This window comes from Ornithodoros turicata, chromosome 6, assembly GCF_037126465.1.
Source record: "Ornithodoros turicata isolate Travis chromosome 6, ASM3712646v1, whole genome shotgun sequence".
Classification (NCBI taxonomy): domain Eukaryota; kingdom Metazoa; phylum Arthropoda; class Arachnida; order Ixodida; family Argasidae; genus Ornithodoros; species Ornithodoros turicata.
In genome coordinates, this window is record NC_088206.1 from 55,943,019 (window position 1) to 55,965,992 (window position 22,974).

A 22,974-nucleotide genomic window follows, 5' to 3' on the forward strand; every position below is an offset into this window, starting at 1 on the left:
TGGAGCGCTCCAAGCATTGCGGGAAAATCTGAGGAGCGCGTGACGTCAAATATCTCTCGCGTTCCATGTGCGGCTGCCCGGCACAAACACGGCGAATTCTGAATAACGCCTGAAGATGTTTGATTCGGAGATCTCGTGGAAGTCTGAAGACAATATATCCTATGAGAGATGGGTTCGTACATGCTTCTTCGTCTCCGTTCTTTCCCCGTAGCAGGAATTAGACGTACGCCGAAACACCAAATGAAATGAAGCGAAATGAAAGTCAGGAACTCCAACAGGAGAGCCAACGTGCGTCACTTCCGTGGTCTGCTACAGCGGCGCGGCGACGCTCACCAGGGGCTCAGAGTGCTCCACGGCCGAAATTTATATCGCGATTGTGGCGGCGTTTCAACTAATATACGCAAATCTAAGTCGAATTCCGGATTGTTTTGGTACACATCGCAATATGAGGCAAATAGCTTTGCAGCCTATTTTCGTTTCCGTCGTCCTTTAAACATCGTGATGCATTGAAAGCCTTTAGCAAGCACTTAACTGCAATTTTGCATCACCGAAGGCAGATGAAACAGTTTCTTCGGTGAGATATGTGTGAAGTGCTTCGAATACAGTGACATACCTGATTTGCTCCAGTCAAGAATGCGTGCCAGAGTACTTCTCAGCAGTGCTATCCAGTCACGCTTCAGTTCCTCGTTGTGAGACATGGGCAGGGACACTAGAGTTCGGAGTCCCTGCAAGGCTGCGCTCATGGCAGGGTTGAGCTCCTGTTCTATTGCTTCCTTTAAGACCCCAGTTGTCAGGAACAGCAATGTTGGAAGTACTGCTATGCACCCTACAGAAAGAAAATAAATTGTTAAATAAATCAATATTACTATGGGGCCTAAAAGTTTATGCTTGGAACTTTTACGCTTAGAAGTGTTGTACAAATTGTGAATTTTCAGTTCAAGGCAAAGGGTATCCGTACACAATGCTACTCTTAAAGGAGCAACGGGGTGACATTTAACGTGGCTCGAGACCCTGCCTCATCTGTCAAGCTGTCCACCAGGAGTCTCCATGCAAAGTATTTTTGCTCTGCGGTGTGTTAATGCTGTGCAATCGAATTTATAAAAAACAGTCAGAGAAAGCAGTCACGGACCGTAGACACCATGATCTCATAACGTAGCGAAGGCTCCGTGCCTTGTTTCGCTGTTTTTTTTCTTCGCAGTTCACGCACTGTTTATACATGCTTCAGCTGTGTGTCACTGGTCACGTGAGGGGTGTAGCATTCGTCACTACGTCCTCTCGTTCTGCGATGCGTTCTTTTCACGAGGCAAACGATACATTTTTAAGCTGTGCAGAACAGAGCCCTCACGCTCGCTCTGTAGGTCACCTACGCTCATCGTTCTTTCACAGGAACTCATTTTATTCGTTAGAGAACACTCTGCACCGAAAAACTAAAAAAATTTTGGGGGTCACCTCAGTGCTCCCTGAAGTGGACTATTGCACCTGAGAACATGTGTACGAAACTTATACAGTAATGTATGGCACCACTTCAGTTTACTTGGCTAAGTTTCTCTTCCAAAAACAGCTTAAAGGAGTACAGAGGGCAATCAAAAAAATTTTCAGATTAACACGTTTGATGAACATGTGTGTGTCATTTTACCTAATAGCGCGAGAGGTTTTGGTGTGTGCTATTTGTTTCCCAGAAAAAAAACTCACATAAACATGGCTCCGCGAGTTCACCCTAAACCCGCCACTCCGGGTATAACAAGGAGGAGAAGGTGTGATGTCACATCACCGATAACATTACAGGGGCAACTCGTTCTTGTTCGCTGGTCAGCGGGGGTCAGCGCCCTGTCCCTTTGCCGCTGTAAACTAGTTTTGCCAGTTCGCCCGGAGAATTGAGGATAGAAGGAGCGGCCGAACAATGACTGACCCAGGAGTAATGCTTTTTCAGAACCCCGAACAGCCGAGAAGCAGACAACATTCCTCTGAACCAATCAGCAAGCATTGCCCCTGTAGCATCAGCACGAGGTCCCAGGCAGATCACAGGCTGGTACTGCTCTCCACCACCGTTGCACACGGTTGCTTTTTGTGGCGTACTCTAAATTCAATTTCTGGAGGGCCTCTTTTTTTCCAAAGGGGTTAGTGTACTCTTTTGACAGTCTGGGTCATAACCCTCTTACCATTTGTGTTCAGTTTGCTTAAGGGCTTCAAACTGTGCACTGCACCAAAGCCCTTGAAAAAACGCCCTATATATTCTGTACTGCAATACCAAAGAGAAAGCTCGTGGAAGGGAAAGCTTGCTCGAGAAAAAGAAAGCAGGTTTGTTCAGGCAAGAGGAACATGAAGAGAATCTGGTGGACCGTATCTTTGATCGCGCAGCCTATAAAATGGTCGTCGGGGCAGTGCTCTTTGCGGTGTTGTTCCCGGGAAGATTTTTTCCTAAAGGTCTGGTGCAGCACGAATATGCGTGCCAGTCACTCTCACGAGTATAACGAGGATGTTACAGTTTTGAAGTTGAATTTGACAGTAGCTTGTTTAAATGTGCAATAGAAAACACATATTATTACTTTTAGTATAAAAATGGTTCCATTTGATACGAATATCTATAGAAAGTTCACAAGCACGCATTTTCTGGTAACATTTTCTATTTGTTTTTCACTCTTGATTCTCTAGCTTGGGCACCTCCAACACTAGGACACGTTCTGGCTGTGCCGGGGATGTCCAACGTAAAGAGGTTTCACTGTATTGTACATGTGTTCGGCTCAGTAAGATAACAATTTGTTTTATATTTTGACATAGGTTACATAACTACGTATTTGTTTCGTATAGGCTCTGAGCATATAACAATTTGCATTCGATTTAAAATGACTATTCACACAGTCCATAAAATATGGGGAAGATGCTGTATTTTATCCCTCCATTTTCCATTTTGCTTACCTTTTGAAGAGCAGAGGCTTGGAAGTTCCACGAGAACTTCAAGGGCCTGAGCTAGAAGCTGGTCCTGTGGAGGTTCCTTGGATGTTCCCCTGTGTATTGCTGCAGCAAGTGTAGGGCACAGCTGTGGGAGGTGGCGCACTAAGAGGCACAGGCTGACCTCCAGGAGAGCATACACGACCGACTGCCCAGGGTTCAAAGAACCTTCTGTGGAAGACCCTTCCCCTGTTTGGGCCACCACTGCTGCCTCTGCCTCTCGTGCGGGCTCTTGATTTGCGGGGCCGAGCTCTAGGTGGGATAAGACGTTACGTGAGTGTAAGAAAGGCTAACAATGAATGAAAGGGAAAGCTATGCGCATGTATGTGTTCATGCAAAAGTACCGTAATTTCACGCATATTAGCCGCGGCTTATGCACGATTTTTTTCTCATGGGCGCTCTGCGGCTTATCCACCGGTGTGGCTTATATCATGACTATTTTCCCCGTATGCCGGTTTTAACGAAAGGGCCAACAGTGTCTCTGGAACAGCAACGCCCTGCCGATGCACAAACAATGCGTAACAGGGGCGTGTCCACATTCGAGTAGACTTACCTTCCTGGTGTCATCCCCCAAGCAGCTTTAACAAAAGTGGTGACAGTGCTTCATTCCTTCTGGAAGGCCACTGACCCACCGCCCCATGAAAAACACACAAGGGCACAACCCGATCTTGGTAGAACACTAGAACTGACCTCCTTTGTTGTACACCATGCCAGCCCCCAAGTATGGACCACAGGGTTTATGGCCTTCTCTATGGTCTCCTTTGTCGCACAAATCAGTCACGTCGTATTGCGCGCGGCTTACCTGCGAGTGCGGCTTATCTGCGGTGCGGCTTATACGCGTGAAATTATGGTAGGCTACACACACACACACCTTCCCAACAGTGAGTGTTAGCTCAGAAAGCAAGGTTGCTGTGCTCCTTTGATGCTACTGACCAGACATCTTGTATGCAAAATGTGAAAGCTGCACCATCCTGGAAGATGGAGGATTGGCTAGTGTGCCATGATGAAACTGTTACGATTATTTGCTTTACCAGATGAACTTGCTTTGTGCAGAATTACTCTCGCTTTTGCAGGCATTATATGCGTACGTTTCGTTTGTCTTCGTCTCTTCGAATTAGAGTCTTATATACCGTGGCCAGCAACTGTTGGCTCACATTTATGTCTGAAGGGAAAGTTCACTCCCCGATGTAACCGAAATAAATACGTCCGGCAGGACCATCCGACTCCAAACAACTCTCCGTGGAGCCCCTTTGCTTGAAATCGATGCGTTTCCTGAGTTATACGTATTCTGTCGTGAGATTCATCAGCAGATCTGTACTCATGGGGAGGAGCAAGCAGCAGAACCTCCTCATCAGCCCCTGTGACATTTCTGTGGCACTCCACCAGGATGCTCGCGCGTGGTGTCCTCCACCACCCCTCTTCTAACCCCTGTTCTCCGCAGCAGGAGTGATGGAAGCATACTGTTCACCCACCGGCCAGGTGGAAAGGAACACCCCCGTGTATTATCGCAATGTCGTCACTGATGTGGCACATTATGTCTCTGAATGCGGAAATTTCGAACTACATGGATTCCAGTTGGGATTCTGTAAACTAGGGAATGCGCTACCAACAGAAATCTACATATAGTTGCTTGGGAGAGCACCAGTGTTAAAATGTTCACATTAATAACTTGCAGATGCACAAAGTGCGACATCAGCACACTGAAATGTGTTTTAAATAAAGTTGTCTCTTCAGCATAGTACTCCATGAGCCACTGGAAATTTGGAAGACTACCCCATTCACAGTTCCTTTAAGATGTGGAACCACTAGACAATTTTAAAAAAGCATCCAAACATTTTACAGTATTTCGCCAAAAACGAATACACAAACTACAGCGTTCGCCAAGATAAACTTTGCGGTTTTTAACAGAGATGAAGCAAATAAAAACAGTGTCGGGAACCTAAAATAGACGGTAAAGGACATATTATGCAAAAAAATTTTGTATCAATACTGTCACTTGGCCTGTTTTTCTGCGGATAAATCGTGGAAACTAAAAAAACTGATTTACCTGTGTTTCCAATCGGCTGTACCTGTGTTTCAGCTCCTTCTGTCAGATGGTGACACTGTTGAACATGGCATTGCAGACTTCGTGCTGTAGTCTTTTGCATTCAGTTCCACATGTTCACTTGGTTTCGATATCGTCTGCAACGCCGCGTTCAACCGTATGAACCGCTGAAACACACGTATAGCTAGGGCCTGAAGTTTTCGGGAATTTTTTTTTCCAAATTCGGGGGGTAAAAATCGGGAAAATAAACATGCGCTCTAAATTTATGTGAATTTGAGTGGAAAAACTTAGCAGTATGCTAAATTTGGGGAAAAATCAGGCTCTATTACTCTAACGAACTGTACTGGTTTGGTACAAACGGTGATGTAATTGCGTTTGCTGCCAAACAGGCTAGTGTGCATTACTACACACGTTGCAGTGACGGCAGTAGATGACTTCAGAAAATCCCAGAGAGCTTAGCGCCACCTTGAACTGTGGGGACTTGCTGGAAATAAAGGAGGAGAAGGTCTCCAAACTGTTTCAGTTCCTTCTCTCTAAGCAGATTGTCCACGAGGAGTCAAGGTCAGCAAAAACGAAACGTGAAGGACGGTTCATTCCAGTAATTTCCAAGGATGTAACGCGTACGCAAGGAGCACTGGGATTTTCTGAAATCATCTATTTGCTGGGTAAAAATTGGGTTTGACCCTAAAGAAGTAACTTCCAATTTGGGGTGCAAATCGGGGAAGAATCGGGTTAAACCCTAAAACTTCAAGCTCTAGGTATACCCGATTGGAAATGTTAAAGGGGCACTAAAATGCAAAAACTAGTTCACTTCAAATTACGTTACGTGCTGTGCTAACTTCATACTTTAATTCCGTCACGAAGCTAGAATCAAAATCAGCGTTTTTAGTCCATGTTGCGTGTGCACGCACGTGCCACGCCATGAAAAACCAGCAGTCCCGGTGAAAAACATAGTACGCGTTGCGAAGCGGACTGGCGCTGCTGTCCAAAGGACGTGAATATAAATGTTGTCAGTGGAACATTCGCAGGAATTGTTGTGGGCTACAATTCAGTGAATCGGTACTGAAAAATGCAGCAGTGCGCATGATGCCACGGATATACGGAACACTACGGTCGGACCCGCTCCAAATCCACACGGCCACGATAGGTATGCACGCGCTTCTCCTGCTGTCTCATTGGATGCCGCCAATCTTTGCCTCCCGGGGATCCCATTCATTGCCGCCAAAGACGGCTCTGTTTTCATTGCGTTCTTCTTCTAAACGGTAGCGCTGTGTGAACTAATTTTGCAAGTTGTTTTTGCATTTTAGTGCCCCTTTAAGGCAGCGGCATTTTTCTTTTTTTCAGAGAAACGGGCAAAGTGGCAGTGTCAATATAAAATTTTGGTGCATAATACGTCACTTAACATGTACTTTAGCTTCCCGACACTGTTTTTATTTGTTTTATCTCCATTAGAAACCCCAAAGTTTATCTTGGCGAATCCTGTATATCCTGCAGTACCTGCATAGAGATTGGAACACCATTGAAAGACCATGTAAAGTGCTTACCCCTGAGCTTGCGCTTTTTCTCAGCTGTATATGATTCTTGCCAAGCTATGACAACCTGCTTTGCTATCTTCATCACCATACTTTGGCACTGTGCCGTGTCTCTGGTTAGCAGTGTCCTGTAGATCACGAAAGGAGTGAGTGCGGAGCAGAGCACTTCATGGGCCATAGTTTCAGGCATGGGCCCGGACCGAGCCCGGCATTCCTTCGATTTACACACCCGGGTTCAGTTTGATGGCTTCATACCTGCCTGGACCCGGCCTCGGCCGGGCCCGGTGCAGGCCCGACACAAGTCAGAGAAATTTCTAGGCTACCCAGCCCGGTCTGTCAACTACAGAGTAGCAGGCTAGAAACGTTAACTAACAGTGGTGTAGCACAGGCTTGAGACCGATCCAAACCCGTGAATGCACAAGCCTGGACCCATAGTGTCAAACCTGAGCCCAGAACGAGCCCGGTCCAGGCCCATCAAAGGAAGGCTTTACCCGTGGGCTGGGCCGGGCCCTTTCGAGTAAGCCCGAGCAGTGCTGTGTGGAGCTCACACCAGAAGCGCAGCAAGTAGTACCTGTGCAGGAGGTTGCAGAGTTCCACGGAGAGCTGTAAGTCCTGTCCCAATAGGGTGCGAGGAAGTGTGTGATCAAGCAGTTGGTTCAAGGCCTGCAGGCAGACGCACTCTTCTGATGGGTCAGGAGCTGCTTTGCCAGGACGGCACAATGCCTCAATACAGATGCCTTTGTGAAAAACATGCAACTGTTAGTTAGAAGGCAGACAAATTTATTAAGGTCTGCACCGAGCTTTCGAACAAAACTCCAATCTAGCACATATTGAGGCAAATATTCTAAATAATAATAAATAAATAAATAAGACACTGTCATAAGTATGAAAACATTTGTAATAGTCTATGGCACGATAAAATACGATGTGCAATACAGCAGGATCTTGATTATACAATGTTCCAGATCACACAATATTTTTAGTTAGACTGTCAGAGTTCCTAGAGGGTAAGCACATACATTTCTACAGTTACAACTGCGTCATGTGAAACACTTTCCATGCAAATCAAGCAGAAATTTTTTTTTTCAGCATACACAATACTACTCGTAATACGTGCGCTATATTCCCTACACCCAGAGATGGGGAAGTTACTTTTTTTTGTAGTGCACTACCGTTACTCACTACTTTTTCAAAAGGTAACACGTTACGTTATTCGTTACTGCTGCGGTAGTAGGTAACGCATTACTAACGCCTTTACTTCTGATAAGTAATGCCATTACTTATGCATTACTTCACCAGGAATCCCTATAATATGTACTACATTTTGGTTGAGTCACATAAGGGCATTCCGCAAACCAATACAAGCAATGTTAGGCACAAAACAACGGTCACATGAACACAACTTACAGGTAGGATTTATTTATTACAACGCAGAAGTAGTTGGTTATCAAAATTTTCATTTGTGAGCTTCGCCCGATTGACTGAGAGGATGTTCTTTGCAGTGACGTGACCTTTTATCTCACACAGTACAAATCCAAACAGCCAGTCCCTTGGTACTTTGTCACTTGTTCAAGGAGTAGAGGCTATTTTTCTATCACTTTCGCCCAATTCGTCAAAAAAATACCAGAGGGAGAGAAAAATAAAGGTGGTGAACAAAGGTGAGATCTCAACAAGTGTAGGTCAATAATCCTTCTTTTGCATTCTTCGTGGGTGCTGATGTGACCTTGTTGTCATTGTTAAAGACGAATAGATGCGTATACGAAGAGGGGAGTCAAGTCCTGTAGATCACATAAACAAAATACAGAAGCCGACACTGAAGATTTTTGTTTAAGTTTAATTTGTACAAGCTTTCGCGTGGAGGTCCACGCTTCCTCAGGTACGTACCTACCACGTACCTCTACGTACCTCACCACGTACCTACTACGTACCTCACCACGTACCTGAGGAAGCGTGGACCTCCACGCGAAAGCTTGTACAAATTAAACTTAAACAAAAATCTTCAGTGTCGGCTTCTGTATTTTGTTTAAAGACGAATAGAAAAATTTGGGGATTTTCACGGATTCTGCAGGCACAGTCCTCAGCTCAAGCTTTCAAGTTTAGACAGTGAAGCAATGTTCCCGACTACACAGTAACGCACAACGCCGTTACACGTTAGTAAAAATTAGGGATGTGCCAACCGAATCCTCGAATCCTATGCAGGGATTCGAGATTCGCGAATCCGAATCCCATTGCTCAAAACAGCGAATCGAATCTTTTGAATCCACTAATCACATTTGTTTGTTTCTTTTTAAAATGAGCGCCTCCAAGCCTGCTTGGCCGGCCGCGCCAGAACCACAACATAAAGATCCGATATTACAAGTTAAGTAACACAGTTTTGCTTTGAGTGTTTCCTAGTTTTATGGAGGGAATTCAGACTCCTGAGTTTATGTATTTCCTGTAGTCGATGAACAAAATGTTAAATAAATTACACTTAGCAAGAAGTGTATGCCCAGACAGCACGAGATGTTGCAAATGTGTTGCATCGATGTTATCTCAACGTTGAAGTGCTGCAATAATGTTTCATGCTCACATTCGTCGTTGTAGCAATATACTTGTTGCAAAGTTCATGCTATGCCTCAAAGATTGAGTAAGGCTGACATTGCGGTGCTGTTACTGAAGCAATGTTGAATATGTTACACTCAGGTAATGTGGCGTGGTGCAATGTTTTCCAAGCAATATGAATACTATGTTGCAATTGCATTTCTTCCCAAACGCTTATTCAGCAACGTAAATTCAACGTTTGTGCAATACCTTTATTTCAATGTTTTTGTCGTACTCCAAAAGATTCATAGAGCTAACAGTGTGATTGTGTTCCCAAATATCGCAGTTACATTGCTGATGTGGTGTTTTGCAATCAATTTTAACGCAATGTTGCAATAGCATTGCTCAGAAAACAGTGCATCAGCGACCCAATCTTAGCGTTGCAGCACTATCATTTTTTCAATGTGCCTGCTGTATTTCAAAGGATGCATAGAGTAACAGTGCGATTCTGTCGAGAGAGCAATGTTGCACATGGTACATTGAGGGAACATCGTAGTTATAATGTGTAATAGAAATGTTACCTCTAGGCAACGTCTGAAACATTGCAGCACATCGAAACAAACATATTGCTACAATGTTGCACGTTTCGCATGCAATATTGCGGGGGCACTTGCTCCGAGTGCTCCAGTAACACAATGTTTGCACGATCTTTTTCTATCTGTAATTCCCACCAATAAACAATGAATGAAATCTTCAGAACTTAAAGTGACGTTCACCCGTCATTGAGCAGTTTGCTTTTCACGCGTTCAAATGTTGCGGCAACGTTTAATCCACAAACGGAATGTTACCACAATGCCTTTAGTTCAATGTTGGTGCAGGATTCTGACACAATGCATTTTAGAAACATTACGATTATTTTGCTTAGGCAGTGTTTCGCGTGCTCCAGTAAGGGAACATTCTGGTTAGTGACACCATTATGGGGAGATTTAATTCAGACTGTGAGTGACATATTCTGAGGAAACTCTGCTGATGCACTATGGGTGATGACTATGGATAAAAGGATTGAGACGAGGACAACATAATCTCAAAGAAAATTAATCTGACCAAGAACTTAAAATTAATTACAATCCATTGTGACGCACATGTGAATGCGCGCTAACCTCGATATGGCGTTCTTCCATAGCGTCAGTGCGACCACAACCCTTGAGCCCTCATGTGACATGGTGTTTAAAATGATCAGCCTTCCGTGCAAAGACTGAGGCACGGTTTCGAAACCTGACTGTGCTGTCAGCGGTTTTCCCAGACGAATGTCAGCATCATTCCCCTGAAGTCTGCCCAGGAGCAGGACGATTACTGAAGATGTAAGCATACTGTTCTCAATTGCACATATATCAGCAAGGCTGTAGTGCCCCTCCGGTGTTGATTTTGTAACATTGCTACACTGTAAAATAAGAGGTCATTGGCAATGTTGCATCAACATTGCAATACCACATTTTTTGCAATGTTGTTTCTGTAATATTGTTCCAAAATAATGAAGCCAGTCTTCAGCAATATCACATCAGCATTGCAATATCACATTTTTGCAATGTTGTTTCAATAACATCGTTGCAGCATAACGAAAGTGCTCATTAGCAACATAACATCAATATTGCATGGCAATATTTGTGCAATGTCACTGCAACGATTTATGCTGACTGGGTAGGTAAGTCTTCTTCCAAAATTTGTTTTTTATTAAACAAAGTTATAAAATTCTGCTTCAAAATACTTTTGAGTAGAAGAGTTTTCTCCCTGGCTCTTTAAACTCTTTTTGAAGAAAGGATTCGAAAGATTCGAGATTCGTAATATTCGTGGATTCGCAGAACCTCCCTTGGATTCGGATTTGGATTCGAGAAATTCTGGATTTGTCCCATCTCTAGTAAAAATGCAATGACGTTAGGTTACTCATTACTTTTCTCCCAAATGTAATGTGTTACCGTATTTCATTACTCGAATGTAACGCATTACCAGTAACGCACTACTTTGTAACATGTTACTTCCTACCTCTGCCTACACCATACCTGAAGAGATCAACATGTATTCCTAATTCCTGCTACACTAATTTCCTGCTGCCTTTAGCTAAATTTGGAAACTATTCAGATATAAAATCCTTTGTTGCAGTTTTGTTTCTATTTATGGTGCAAAGAGGAGGACGAAGCACAAAAACAGCAGGGTGTCGAACCGAAACGTTTTTCGTTCCGGTTTTCGTTCCGGTTATATCATAAACGATCCGGTACCGGTTCTGCTCCGGAGCAAAAAAATAACGGTTCATACCGGTTTTTGAACCGGTTCCGCTTCTGCTAGGCATATATTCATCCCCACAAAAAAAAATCAACGTTACAAAATGTAAACCTGTTTATTCCGCATACGTGGTATTTAATATTAATAGACAGCTGTGAAATTGGTAGCTCCTAGTTCCTGTAGGTTACTGTCTGTTCAAATGGGCTTTCTCCTTTCTTGAAGTGCATGCTACAAACGGACTTGTTTGTCGTGATGTCATACATAAAGTACTTTCTTGCTGGGTTGGAGCGATCGCGTCCCATCCGAAAATCTGTTGCTACTGTCTGGCCAGCAAGCACCACCGCACGAGTACGACGCAAATCGAGGAACACCTTCACCCACAAACGCGCTCGACGGCTCAGTTTTATTTTCTCCGTGTCCTGTCCACAAAAGAGTTGCCACTTCGCACGGGCTTGCCCTCGCGTATACGTAAATGTATTCAACTTAGCTGCTCTCACACAAGGGACGCGTTGCGCGACATTACCGATAAAGAGCCGTTATGCAGCCCCCTTGGGTCGCTGTTTAGTTGAGAAGAGTTTAGGGGGATCAAATGAAAACTAGCACTACGGCACATTGCTAGAGAGTCACATGTACCTCTAAGTCTGTGTGCGTGCGCGAACGATAAACCATTACAAAGGGAGCCTAAGGGTCCCATACCGACATAAATTCTACCGTAACCGTAACCCTCGTATAGTATCCATGATATGACTTCAGAGCACACGACGTCTGTTTCATTCGCCTATCCGGAGTCCAAACCGGCGAGGTTTTTTCTTGGACCGAAAACCGTTAAATATATTTTTCAGTTTCCCTCCTGAGCAAAAAAAACGTATACGGTTTCGATTCCGTTCCGGTTCGCACCAAAATAGCGGTTTTTTTCGGTTTTCGGTTCCGGTTTTCGGTTCGCTCCGACACCCTGAAAAACAGCAAGTGACTGGATAATTGACGGCCGTATAGTCCTCGAAACACGACTTTGCTTTTGCCTTTTGAGCCAGCAGCTTTGCTTTGGTTAATAACTAGGTTGTCAACACCTTGAGCAATTTGATGTGCGTACTTTAAATGGGTAAAAGAATGTTGACTGCTGTATTACTTTGTAATAGACTGGATCAATGTCTCAGATACATGTACATCGATGTTACTAAAAAATTGGAGGCGGGGGAAGGGCTCTCTTTATTGGAGAGGGGTTCAGGCACAGAAGTTAGTATTTGGTGACTTTCCCTTGAATTGAATTTCATCAGTTACACTACTTAAGTCAAAATTAGATTACCTTACATACTAAAATTACTTCAGCCCTACACTATATTGTAATGCCAAAATGTTACATGAAATTTCTCGAAGTGTCACCATGAACCAAATGCAGTGTCTTCAAAACCTGTCAAATTTATGCCATTGCAATGTACGTGTCTCGCACTGTATCCTCCCGGAACATTGTTTCCCAATGTGAAGTGGAAGTATCATCATAAAATTAATTTATAGTTCTGAGAAGCACAGCGTCATAGGGTGCTCAACCCACCCGGGAGTCTTTGTGGAGTGCAGTTTCGGCGCAAATACGATTAATGCGCATGACCCACACGACAGCTTGCCTGTTCATATCATTCATAGCGACGCAGAAAAGTATTCACACTACATACCTCAAAACATTATTATTTTTATTATTTTTCAGCACATTACTGCCAGCAATCGTGAAGAGGATCGCCCCTGGCAATGAAACTCCCCAATCATCATTATAAGGCTGTGCGAATAGTGATTTTGGGGTTCGAATCGAATAGTAAAATCTTCGAATAGTAGCGAATCGAATAATGTCGAATACCACACAAAAATGTGTGCTTATTGCTGAATAGTAAGCAAAAGTTTGCATTGAAACATGGTGCTCAGTTGTAGTTTGTGAGACTGACTGCGAACTATATACACATATTTCATTAATGAATACGTTTGTGCTAGAATTGTCCTGAAAATTGTAATTCCAGACATAAAGTAGCTGGCTGTGTGATTAAATCCCTCTTTCTATAGCGTCATAGCTGGTCCAGCCAAAGCTCAAAACAATTAAACGAACTTAAACAACCCTGCCAACATTTGCTAAAATATTTCTCAAAAGTGGCAATTTTCAGTGATCCCTCAAATCGCACTTTTAACCTATGCCTGCAACCCCTCGGCACTGGCAGAAGTGTGAACTAGGCTTCGCCTGATGCTCGGAGACATGAGGCGAAGCCAACTTGCAGGATACCGTCAATTCCGCACGCGCAAACCAGTAAAGTAAGCTTCACCTAACACTCAGAAGCATGAGGTGAAGCCACCTTGTAGGATATATTTGAGGCGCAGAATTGTAAAGTAGGCTTCGCCAAACGCTCAGAGGTATGAGTTGAAGCCAGCTTGCGGAATTTCGATTATATTCAAGTATTCGATGAAATGTTATTCGGTTCGAATACGAATAGCGCAGTACCGTTATTCGGTACGAATATCGAATATTTCGAATATTCGCACACCCCTATTAAAATAAAGTTGTTGTTGAATCGTAACACGTTATGTTTAATAATTGTCATCAATTTCGGTACAATTCGATAAAACGAAAGAAATTGCGGCATCCTGGATTTCATTATATCGAATTTTAACTACTATCAAAGAGTACTGGTACTGAGTGCTGCATTCTTAGAGCCTGAAGTTTTAGGGTTTAACCAGTTTCTTCCCCGAATTGAAGGCTGCCTCTTTAGGGTGAAACAAAATTTTTACCCAGCAAATTGCCCTCACTGAAATGTCTGTAGGAATGCATACTAACTTGTCTGGCAGCAAATACAGTTACATCACCATTTGTACCAAACCAATACAGTTGATTTGAGTAAGTGAGCTTGTGTGGCAGAAAACACAATTACATCACCGTTTGTACCAAACCAGTACAGTTTGCTTGAGTAATAGAGCACAATTTCTCCCTGAATTTAGCATACTGGAAGTTTTCCCACCCGAATTCGCATGAATTTAGAGCACATGTTGATTTCCCCGATTTTTACCCCCGAATCAGGGGGAAAGTTCAGGGCTCTATGCATTCTTTTTCAAGACAGACCTACCGAAGAGGAGGTGGAACCAGTGATTGCCCACATCCTCAGGTGAAGACGACAGCTGCAAGAAAGAAGCTCCACGCACTGCACTCAGGGCTGTTTCAGGAGCCTCTTGGTGAAGGCCCTCATCGAAACCCTTTCCTTGACAGAGCCACAGGCAGGCTGCATGAAGGATCGGGGCCCAAGCATCCCTGTAGTGAGGCCTTGCCCACTCCAACGTTTCAGATGTGTAAAATGCTCCTCCGTCGTGAGGAAGCTGGCTGGCAAACTCTGTTGGGTGCAAAATTTATGCCACAGATGTTAAACAATGCAATTCAAATAGAACAGCTCGAATATTACCAGAAGGCAGTGTGAGGAGAGCGTGGTCTTTCAAAGCGGCCAGCCAGTAACGGCTTAGGCTGACAAGCTCGGGGGCTACGAGGTGTAGGAGTGATTCTTTTCCATCTTCCTGTTCCTTTCCCATAGCCACTATATACACCTACAGAAGATTGTGAAATCACAAATCACACATGACGTGCAGCTCAATGTGACCATCGGTACAATTGAACCTCTGTGTGCAATAAGGGGATAAGTCGAAAAATTCCAAACCGAGAAAAAGGGGCCTGATCTGATTGTCCGTCCCATTGACACACATGCATATCCTGTCTCTTACTTTCCTGTGTCGGACCAATAAACTGCAATACGGTCCTAAATTTTCTTTGGCAGGTACATACTGGTATGTAGATGTCATTGCAGCAAAAATAGTAAAAAGGGGATAAGTCGACTTATCCCCTTATTGTATACAGAGGTTCAATTATGCATCAATAAAAGACCAATTGCACCGGTGACAAACTGTAATGATCGTGGTACACCTTGTTCAGCAGTACACAGTAGACTAAATTATTAGTCTGTTTATGTTGAGAGGTTTGTACAGTGATTTATCCGCAATCGCAAGCACAGGAGGGTACTGCAAAATATTTGGGGGTGGGGGAATCACTATTACTGTTACGTCCAGGACCGGCGTCTATAGTGAGGGGAAGGCAAAAAAAAAGAAAGAATACGGGGGAGGGGCGCAAATTTCCCACTTGTCCTCCCCAAGGGGGAAAGTATACGCCGGCAATGGTTACGTTGTAACTGCTCCATGTATTATTTTATTGCAGACACACATCTAAAGCTAAGGTAACAGATGCCCCCTGTAGGAGGTGCACAAGAAAGGAAAAAAGGAAGTGTCGCCAAACATCTGGAGGGTTGTTGGATGGGTTCGGACAAATCACTGGATTTGCATCATCAAGGTGCTCTACCTCTGCCCATGCCTTGAGAATGGCCAGTTTCTCCAGAGTAGAGGCACTTTCATTGTAGAGCTGCGAATTTGCTCCTTTCTGCAGTTTCGTAAGTGACGACACAAGTAACTGGTGTACACGACGCAGGTCGTTGAGGTCTCTCGCAACACCGCTGCCGATCCAGGCACTGCACACCTGACACGCAACTGCAGTCACGTGCGAAGGTGTTTCAGGAGAAAATGCTGGCCTCAATGCGGCTCCGACTTGAGCCTGGTACTGCTCCAAGATCACGTGTCCCGGAAACTCGGGTTCTGGTACTTGGCTGAACTGCTCAATTACCAGCTGCACCATTAAAAGTCCGGGTTAGTGTTTCATGTATGTGGCACATAAGGTGGCATAACTAGGTGGTTCCTGCACTTTGTGGAAGTTTTGAAAAGACAAGGTGTAGCTCAGACGGAGGCTTTCATACCTGTAGTGTCTTCAGGCCCTCCAACCGTAGAGGGTCGCTGTCGGATGTCGCTGCCATGAAAGCCATCCGCACCAGGTCTGACAAGTGCAGCACCAGGAAGTCATCTGTAAGTGCAGACATAGCAATTGAAGAGTTTCTGTTGAAATCATTATTCTATTCCTTCTTGCCTGTTGGATGCAGGGAGCGTTGCTCTCGAGCACGCGTCAGGTCAAAGTGGCAGCTGTCCGCACTTGTATTGCTAGCAAGAGCTGTCATAATGCGGTGCAGACACTGTGCTGCAAACACCCTAGTGGGCCAGCGTGGTCCCACTGCCGGGTGGCTGGAGGGCTCCTCGCCAGCCCGTATCGCATCCTCGTCTTCATCCTCCTCTTCATCATCTTCCGTTTGCTGGGGACCAGTGCTGTCTGTCCAGAAAATTGAGGAAGAACATTCATAGAGCAACCTTCAGGAGTAACTAATAAGCCGACACAACATCTTAAATAAGACAACGGCACATTTACTCTAATGCCCCCCACCTGTGGGCAACTAAAATTCCTTTCATATCTATGCTTGGAAGAGCTGATACAATGCTAACTCTCAGGAATAATTCATTGGACGCAACTCAATGATGCTTTTACTGCTCAGTCATGTTACCACTCGCAGCAAGTGGGCTCTCCAAGCTGCTATCACTGTGGTGACTTGGAAAAAATCTCCAACCTTTCAGGAGTACATGCAAGCAGGCCCTGATTGCCAGGTCACCTCAATCGCTCCCATCATAGAATTCAGAGATGTGAACAAGCCTATGCATATAATTTTGTATGCTGCCGATAATCCCCACGTGCTTTGTTATATCACCTATGGTTATGCGGTTATACACTAAACATGTATTTACAACATCTGCTCATGCAGTTAACTTATCAACATAATTAATACACCCTCAGCTTGAACACCCAAATTCTGGTACTCTTCCCTCGCATATTTTGGGCACTGACTTTAGGCACGCAAGAATAGGAACGGTGTAGCACAAGCAGAAGTTTTCCTCGCGTAACTAAAGGGGCACTAAAATGCAAAAACAACTTGCTCTCAAATGAAAGTCTGTGTTTCAATTAGTATAATGCAAGCGAAATTAGTTCGCACAGCGCTACCGTTTAGAAGAAAAATGTAATGAAAACAAAGCCGTCTTTGGTGGCAATGAATGGTATCCCCAGGAAGCAAAGATTGGCGGCACCCAATGAGACAGCAGGAGAAGCGCGCGGGAGAGAAGCTATCGTGGGCGTGTGAATTTGGAACGGGTCCGATCGTTGTGTTGCGTATATGCGTGGCATGATGCGCACTGCTGCATTTTTCAATACCGATTCACTAATTGTAGCCCACAACGGTTCTTGCAAATGTTCCACTAACAACATTTATCTTCACGTCCTTCGGACAGCGACGCCAGTTTGCTTTGCAAAGCGCACTATGTTTTTCACCGGGACTGCTCCATGGCGGTGCACGCGCTGCATGGGCTAAAAGCACCGATGCACGAGCTGAAACGACGTTCACTGCTTAGCGCCGAAGCAAGGAAGAGCCCGGTATAATTTCGATTGTAGCTCCGTAACGGAATCAAAGTTTTGAATTATCATAACGAGTACGAAATTAACATACCGTGTAACGTAATTTGAAGTGAACTTGTTTTTGCATTTAAGTGCCCCTTCAACACACACCTGTTATGGCACTGTTTTAGTCCGTTAATTATAAACAAAAAGCCAGTTAAAATGTTAGTTAAACACAACTTTGAACTAGTTATTCTAACTTGCTGACTAACAAAAAAGTTAACCGAAAAAGTGTTAACTATACAAGTAAGTATGGCACACATATTAATCATATCATACTACGTGATAAACAAATAAGTAACCCCACAGCTTTACCAGTACCTGTGGATGCTGCAGTGAGCACATCCTTGCAGAGTGCCAACCACATTCCTAGGTCTTCGTGAATGGTTGCCTGCAGGATCCCCACCAAAGTGTCATGAATATCTGACACCAGAGAAGGGTCCTCCTCGCGATCCAGCAATGCAAAGAGCACTGCAGGCAACCCTCCATCCCAAGGCAAGGGAGGAGCACCAGGGCCACGAGAGCCTGCAGTACTTTGATCTTCCTCCTGCGGGGACCGGGCATGCTGGCAGACTTCTTTAGCCTCCCGCTGAGATAGCTGCCGCAGGCAGGCCGTAGCTGCACGTCGCAACAGAAGGTGGCTCGAACCCAGTGCAGCCTGTACATACACGAGGATCTGTAGTACAAACTGTGCACATCCGTAATTGGTGACTGGAAGGTGCTAGACTGAACCGGTGTATTGCTGATTTAACGTTTCCAATTGGTAACAGCTAACTTCTGAAATGCTTCATGTTCAAACAAAGAGGCTAAAAATGCCTCCGTTTACAAGATGTAGTTTCGGTTCCTAGTTCTTCCTACCTCAGTTTATCGTGTGGCAGAGTGTGTTAGTGACCCCGAGCTTTTGAAATGATCCGAGTCTGATTTTAAAATCCTTCGTAAGTTAATATTTCAGCAATGCCTCTTGACAATTTATTCAATGACACACAAAGGATCCCTAAAGTTTTCAAAACCAACAACCAAGAGACAAACAAAACTGCTCAGACTTTTTGTCTCTCCCTTTCAGGCAAACAAGTGCTTGCAATACGACATTGTACGAAGCACTATAAGTGAAAGGATGGTTGAGTAGCAAGCGAGCTGGTGATATCCATGATAGAGAACAGCCAAACGCAAGAAGCTCACAAATGAAAATTTTGAACACCAACTACTTTTGCATCGTAATAAATCCTATCTGTAAGTTGTGTTCATGTGACCGTTGTTTGTGCCTAACATTGCTTGTATTGATTTGCGGAATGCCCTTATGTGACTCAACCAAAATGTGGTATATATTAGAAGGATTCCTGGTGAAGTAATGCAAACCTAATGGCATTACTTATCAGAAGTAAAGGCGTTAGTAACATGTTACCTATTACTGCAACAGTAACGAATAACATAACGCGTTACCTTTTGAAAAAGTAGTGAGTAATGGTAGTGCACTACAAAATAAAAGTAACTTTCCCACCTCTGGTATTATCGCATGAGTCGCATGGCTTCTGAGACGGAAACGAACAATGACTCACACACAGTACTGGCACAAGGGAGGCCAGGTTGACATGACGTGGAGCAAACATGTGAAGCTGCTGCAGACAAGCAATGGCCTCTGTCTGAACGAGAGCATCCCCGTGGGACTGCATGATGCTGCATGCCACGAGTAACGACGACCGTGCTGTACTCATGGAACTGCTGTTGCCCTGGAGTTCGGGTCCTACTGTCGTGAGGACAGCAGAGAGACATTTTCCCACGCATTGGTGAACATCGACGTGCGACGGAGGCATGTTGAGCAGAAGCTTCAAAGCGAGAGAGAGCGTCGGCTCCACGTAGCTACGGAACATTGGCCCTCCAGAGTCTGCAATTAATGCAAGGGCATGCAGTGCCCACACCTGCATGACAAAAAAGTTAGAATTATTCGCGGCTGAAGGACAAGGGCGCAGGCAAGGTGGTGCGCGATTACAACAAAGGATTGCTGTGTTTGAGATCGTGTCGTTGTGTCTACTCCTCGTTAGGATTATTCATCCAGCAGCAATATCCTTATAACAGGTAACAGAGCAGTATTAGCTGAGGTTAATGAAGCAAAGGACAAACACGACACTTAATGAAGGAGGAATACCCTGAGACACGGAATGAAGATGATGACACAACACAAGTTCTCGGAGCACTTGTGTTGTGTCATCTTCTTCTTCGTTCCGTGTCTCAGGGTATTCCTCCATCATTATGCTTCACCAGCTGGCCTGCGCCTTGTCCCTTCTCCATACAACGCTGAAAGACTCACAACTGCTGCTGGTGAAAACTCGTGCATGCCAGGATTGCATGCTGCACTTGTACTTTTTGTGCGGTTGTGTATCCCAGGGCTTGTAGTCCTAATTTCTACTAGTACATATTTTTGTTGTGTCCCACTGCTGGTGCTTTTTCATTAAATGCCAGTCTTTGCTTTTTATATTCTCCAGCTTCAACTATATATATTTTTCTTAATTTGAAAATCCTGCGAACTTGGCAATTACAGCTGGTAATATGTGTGAAAACTGCTTACAATCAGGTTCAGAAACATGTTTGCAGTTCTTAAGTGCCCATAAAAACATTGTACCATCAGAGAAATCATGCTGTCCAGGGCAATGTCATGGGGATGCATTGTACCATGAAATCATGATACTCTCCTTCATTATACAGTTTTCTGTTACCTTTCTTTTTTTTTTTCCTATGGCCAGTTTCATAACCAGTCTCACTTCAAGACATAATAACTGCATGGCAAAGCCAGTTTCCTGTTCATCTCATTACAATTACAGTAGACAATGAAACCGCTTTACTCACTTAATAATATGTTTAAGTGTTCATTTATTCTCCCATTCCATCAAAGACTAACGTACGCTCCAAGAAAGGATAGCACAATGTAATAGCAGGCAGTCACTTACAGCCAATGTAAATAGAGCCTGAGGTTTCCAGGAAATATTTTTTTTGTAAATTTGGGGGTAAAAATTGGGTAAATAAACATGTGCTCTAAATTCATGCGAAATCGTGTGGAAAAACTTCCAGTATGATAAATTTGGGGAGAAATCGGGCTCAGTTACTCAAACTAACTGAACTGGTTAGGTATAAATGATGATGTAACTGCGTTTGCTGCCAAGCAAGTTGGTATGCATTCCTACAGATGTGTCAGTGAGGGCAATTTGCTGGGTTAAAATCGTGTTTCACCCTAAAGAGGCAACCTTCAATTTGGGGTGAAAATTCGGTGAAGGATCATGTTAAACCCTAAAACTTCAGGCTCTAATAATAACTGTATGTCAAAGCCTGCTTCCTGTTTATCTAATCTGAATTACAGTAGACAGTGAAACCACCTTACTCACTTAATAATATGTTTAAATGTTCATCTATTCTCCCATTCCATCAAAGACTAGAGTACGCTCCCAGAAAGGACAGCGCAATGTAATAGCACGCAGTCACATATACAGCCAATATAATGTGTTTCTTTCAATGTCCATACCATACTACTTCCCCTATTGTAAAAATGCGCTGCAAGTTATTGCATACCACAATCTATTCTTACACCCTCAAAATCTATTCACACACACAATATTACTGATGCCCACCAATGTCATGAACCTCCCCCCAAGACTGACATTACATATAGGTAAATGAATTAAATAATCACTGCTGGGTAATACCTGAACTGCCGGAGCATTCATATCCTGAGCCAGTGCTAGTAGAATGCTAACGCTGGTATTGAGGTGCTGTCCAGATCCCATTCCGCCAACATACCGATGGAGGCAGCCAAGAGCCAGTGAATGACCTGTCCGTGACACTGCATCTCGTGCTGTCCGCAATCTGTTATTAGTGTAGTAATTGTACTCATTTGCAAGATAATCCTTACAATAAGAACATCACGCTATATTGTTATGCATGTCAGTCATAACCGTATCACAAGAAAAAATCACAAGGTCACACAAGGTTTCCTATAGATGAGGCAAAAAACTGTGTGGTATCACCAGAAGAAAATATATGCTTATAAAATACGCGCTGTATAAAATATGCTTATAAAATATGTACGCTTAACTCCTTTCCTGTGTTCCGGCATTCAGTTCAAACAAATTTCCTCGATGTCAGCTCTATCAGAATATAGAATAAATGAATTGATAGAACGAGTATCAGAATAAATGTTGGTGTAAGAGCTTTCGTGCTTTTATAAAATTGTTCACTTTTCATGTGTGATGCCAGTGACACCGGTCAAATCTGCAAAACACTATTGTAAGCAAGGGCATTCGGATGGGATCTGCATGCATTTCCTTAGTGTCAGCTATAGACAGCTGATTATAAACTTTACCGCAGCTCACTATACAAAAGAACAATCAAGCACAACAAGTGCAAATGCAACGTGTCAAAGTATGTGTGGTAATGCTTGTGACACAACCTCGAAGTTGACAGTTAGAACAACACACAGCCTTCGCTCCTGTGCAAAAAAAAAAAGAAAAGAAGTCAAGCACGTACCTGTCAAAGCTGTGCTGTGCCATTTCAGCCACAAAGAATGCATCACCGACAACTTGTGCCATGCGGCCGAGGGCTTCTCCCGCAGCACAGCGAAGGATTGGGTTGGAGTGACTCAGTGCACCCTGAGCATGTGCATCAAACAAAATATGCACAGAAGCTGAGCACTCGTGCCTTTGTGTAAGGCGTTCAAGATTTAATGTGTGCCAGAATGCTCTTACCAGTATGAGCCCCACAGCTGCTTTGCGGACGTCAGTGCCCCCCAGCGGAGATTTCGTTTCTGCAAGACCCTGAAAGGATACACAGCTGATGCTCACGTAATGTACAAAACTTAGAGAGCGAGAAGGAGAGTGAGAGAATAAGAGAGACCGTCTTACACGAGTTCTAGTTTAATAACAATAATCAATGCCGCCTCCACCAAGTCTTGAAGCACCAGTTCTCAGGGAACATCAATTGGCAAAATGGCCATGTACATATACACAGAGTTCTTCATTTTTGGGTTAAATCCGATTTTTCACGATATTTGCAATATTTGCACCCCGAACCAATTTTCTGAAATTTAGGCATAACCCGATTTCTCCCCGGACTCCGCGAGGCCTTTCAGCCTCATGTACCTTCACAGTAAGCCACGAAAGCGATGAATCACGTCATCAACCTCAATCCTTGAGCACCCAAGAAAACAGCTAAATGACTCCTGTCAGTCACCTCCTAGGTAGTAATACCAAGGGCTGGCTCTTTTGGACACGTGTCAGAATTCC

The 22,974-nt window shown here is 44.0% G+C and overlaps 1 protein-coding gene across 2 annotated transcripts in view; it reads right to left on the minus strand.

Moving 5' to 3' along the window:
• The window catches only part of LOC135396762 (HEAT repeat-containing protein 5B-like), a 61,887-nt gene that overhangs the window by 2,614 nt on the left and 36,299 nt on the right, over nt 1-22,974 (minus strand). For both annotated transcript variants that reach the window (XM_064627915.1, XM_064627914.1), the window contains 14 exons: nt 22,438-22,506; nt 22,220-22,341; nt 21,400-21,559; nt 19,264-19,623; nt 18,029-18,365; nt 16,304-16,540; nt 16,137-16,240; nt 15,689-16,009; nt 14,748-14,886; nt 14,418-14,678; nt 7,097-7,262; nt 6,538-6,653; nt 2,917-3,201; nt 614-826 (listed from right to left, as the gene is read on the minus strand). In XM_064627915.1, coding sequence (XP_064483985.1) covers nt 614-826; nt 2,917-3,201; nt 6,538-6,653; nt 7,097-7,262; nt 14,418-14,678; nt 14,748-14,886; nt 15,689-16,009; nt 16,137-16,240; nt 16,304-16,540; nt 18,029-18,365; nt 19,264-19,623; nt 21,400-21,559; nt 22,220-22,341; nt 22,438-22,506 — 2,890 coding nt within the window. The remainder of the gene's footprint in view (nt 1-613; nt 827-2,916; nt 3,202-6,537; nt 6,654-7,096; nt 7,263-14,417; nt 14,679-14,747; nt 14,887-15,688; nt 16,010-16,136; nt 16,241-16,303; nt 16,541-18,028; nt 18,366-19,263; nt 19,624-21,399; nt 21,560-22,219; nt 22,342-22,437; nt 22,507-22,974) is intronic.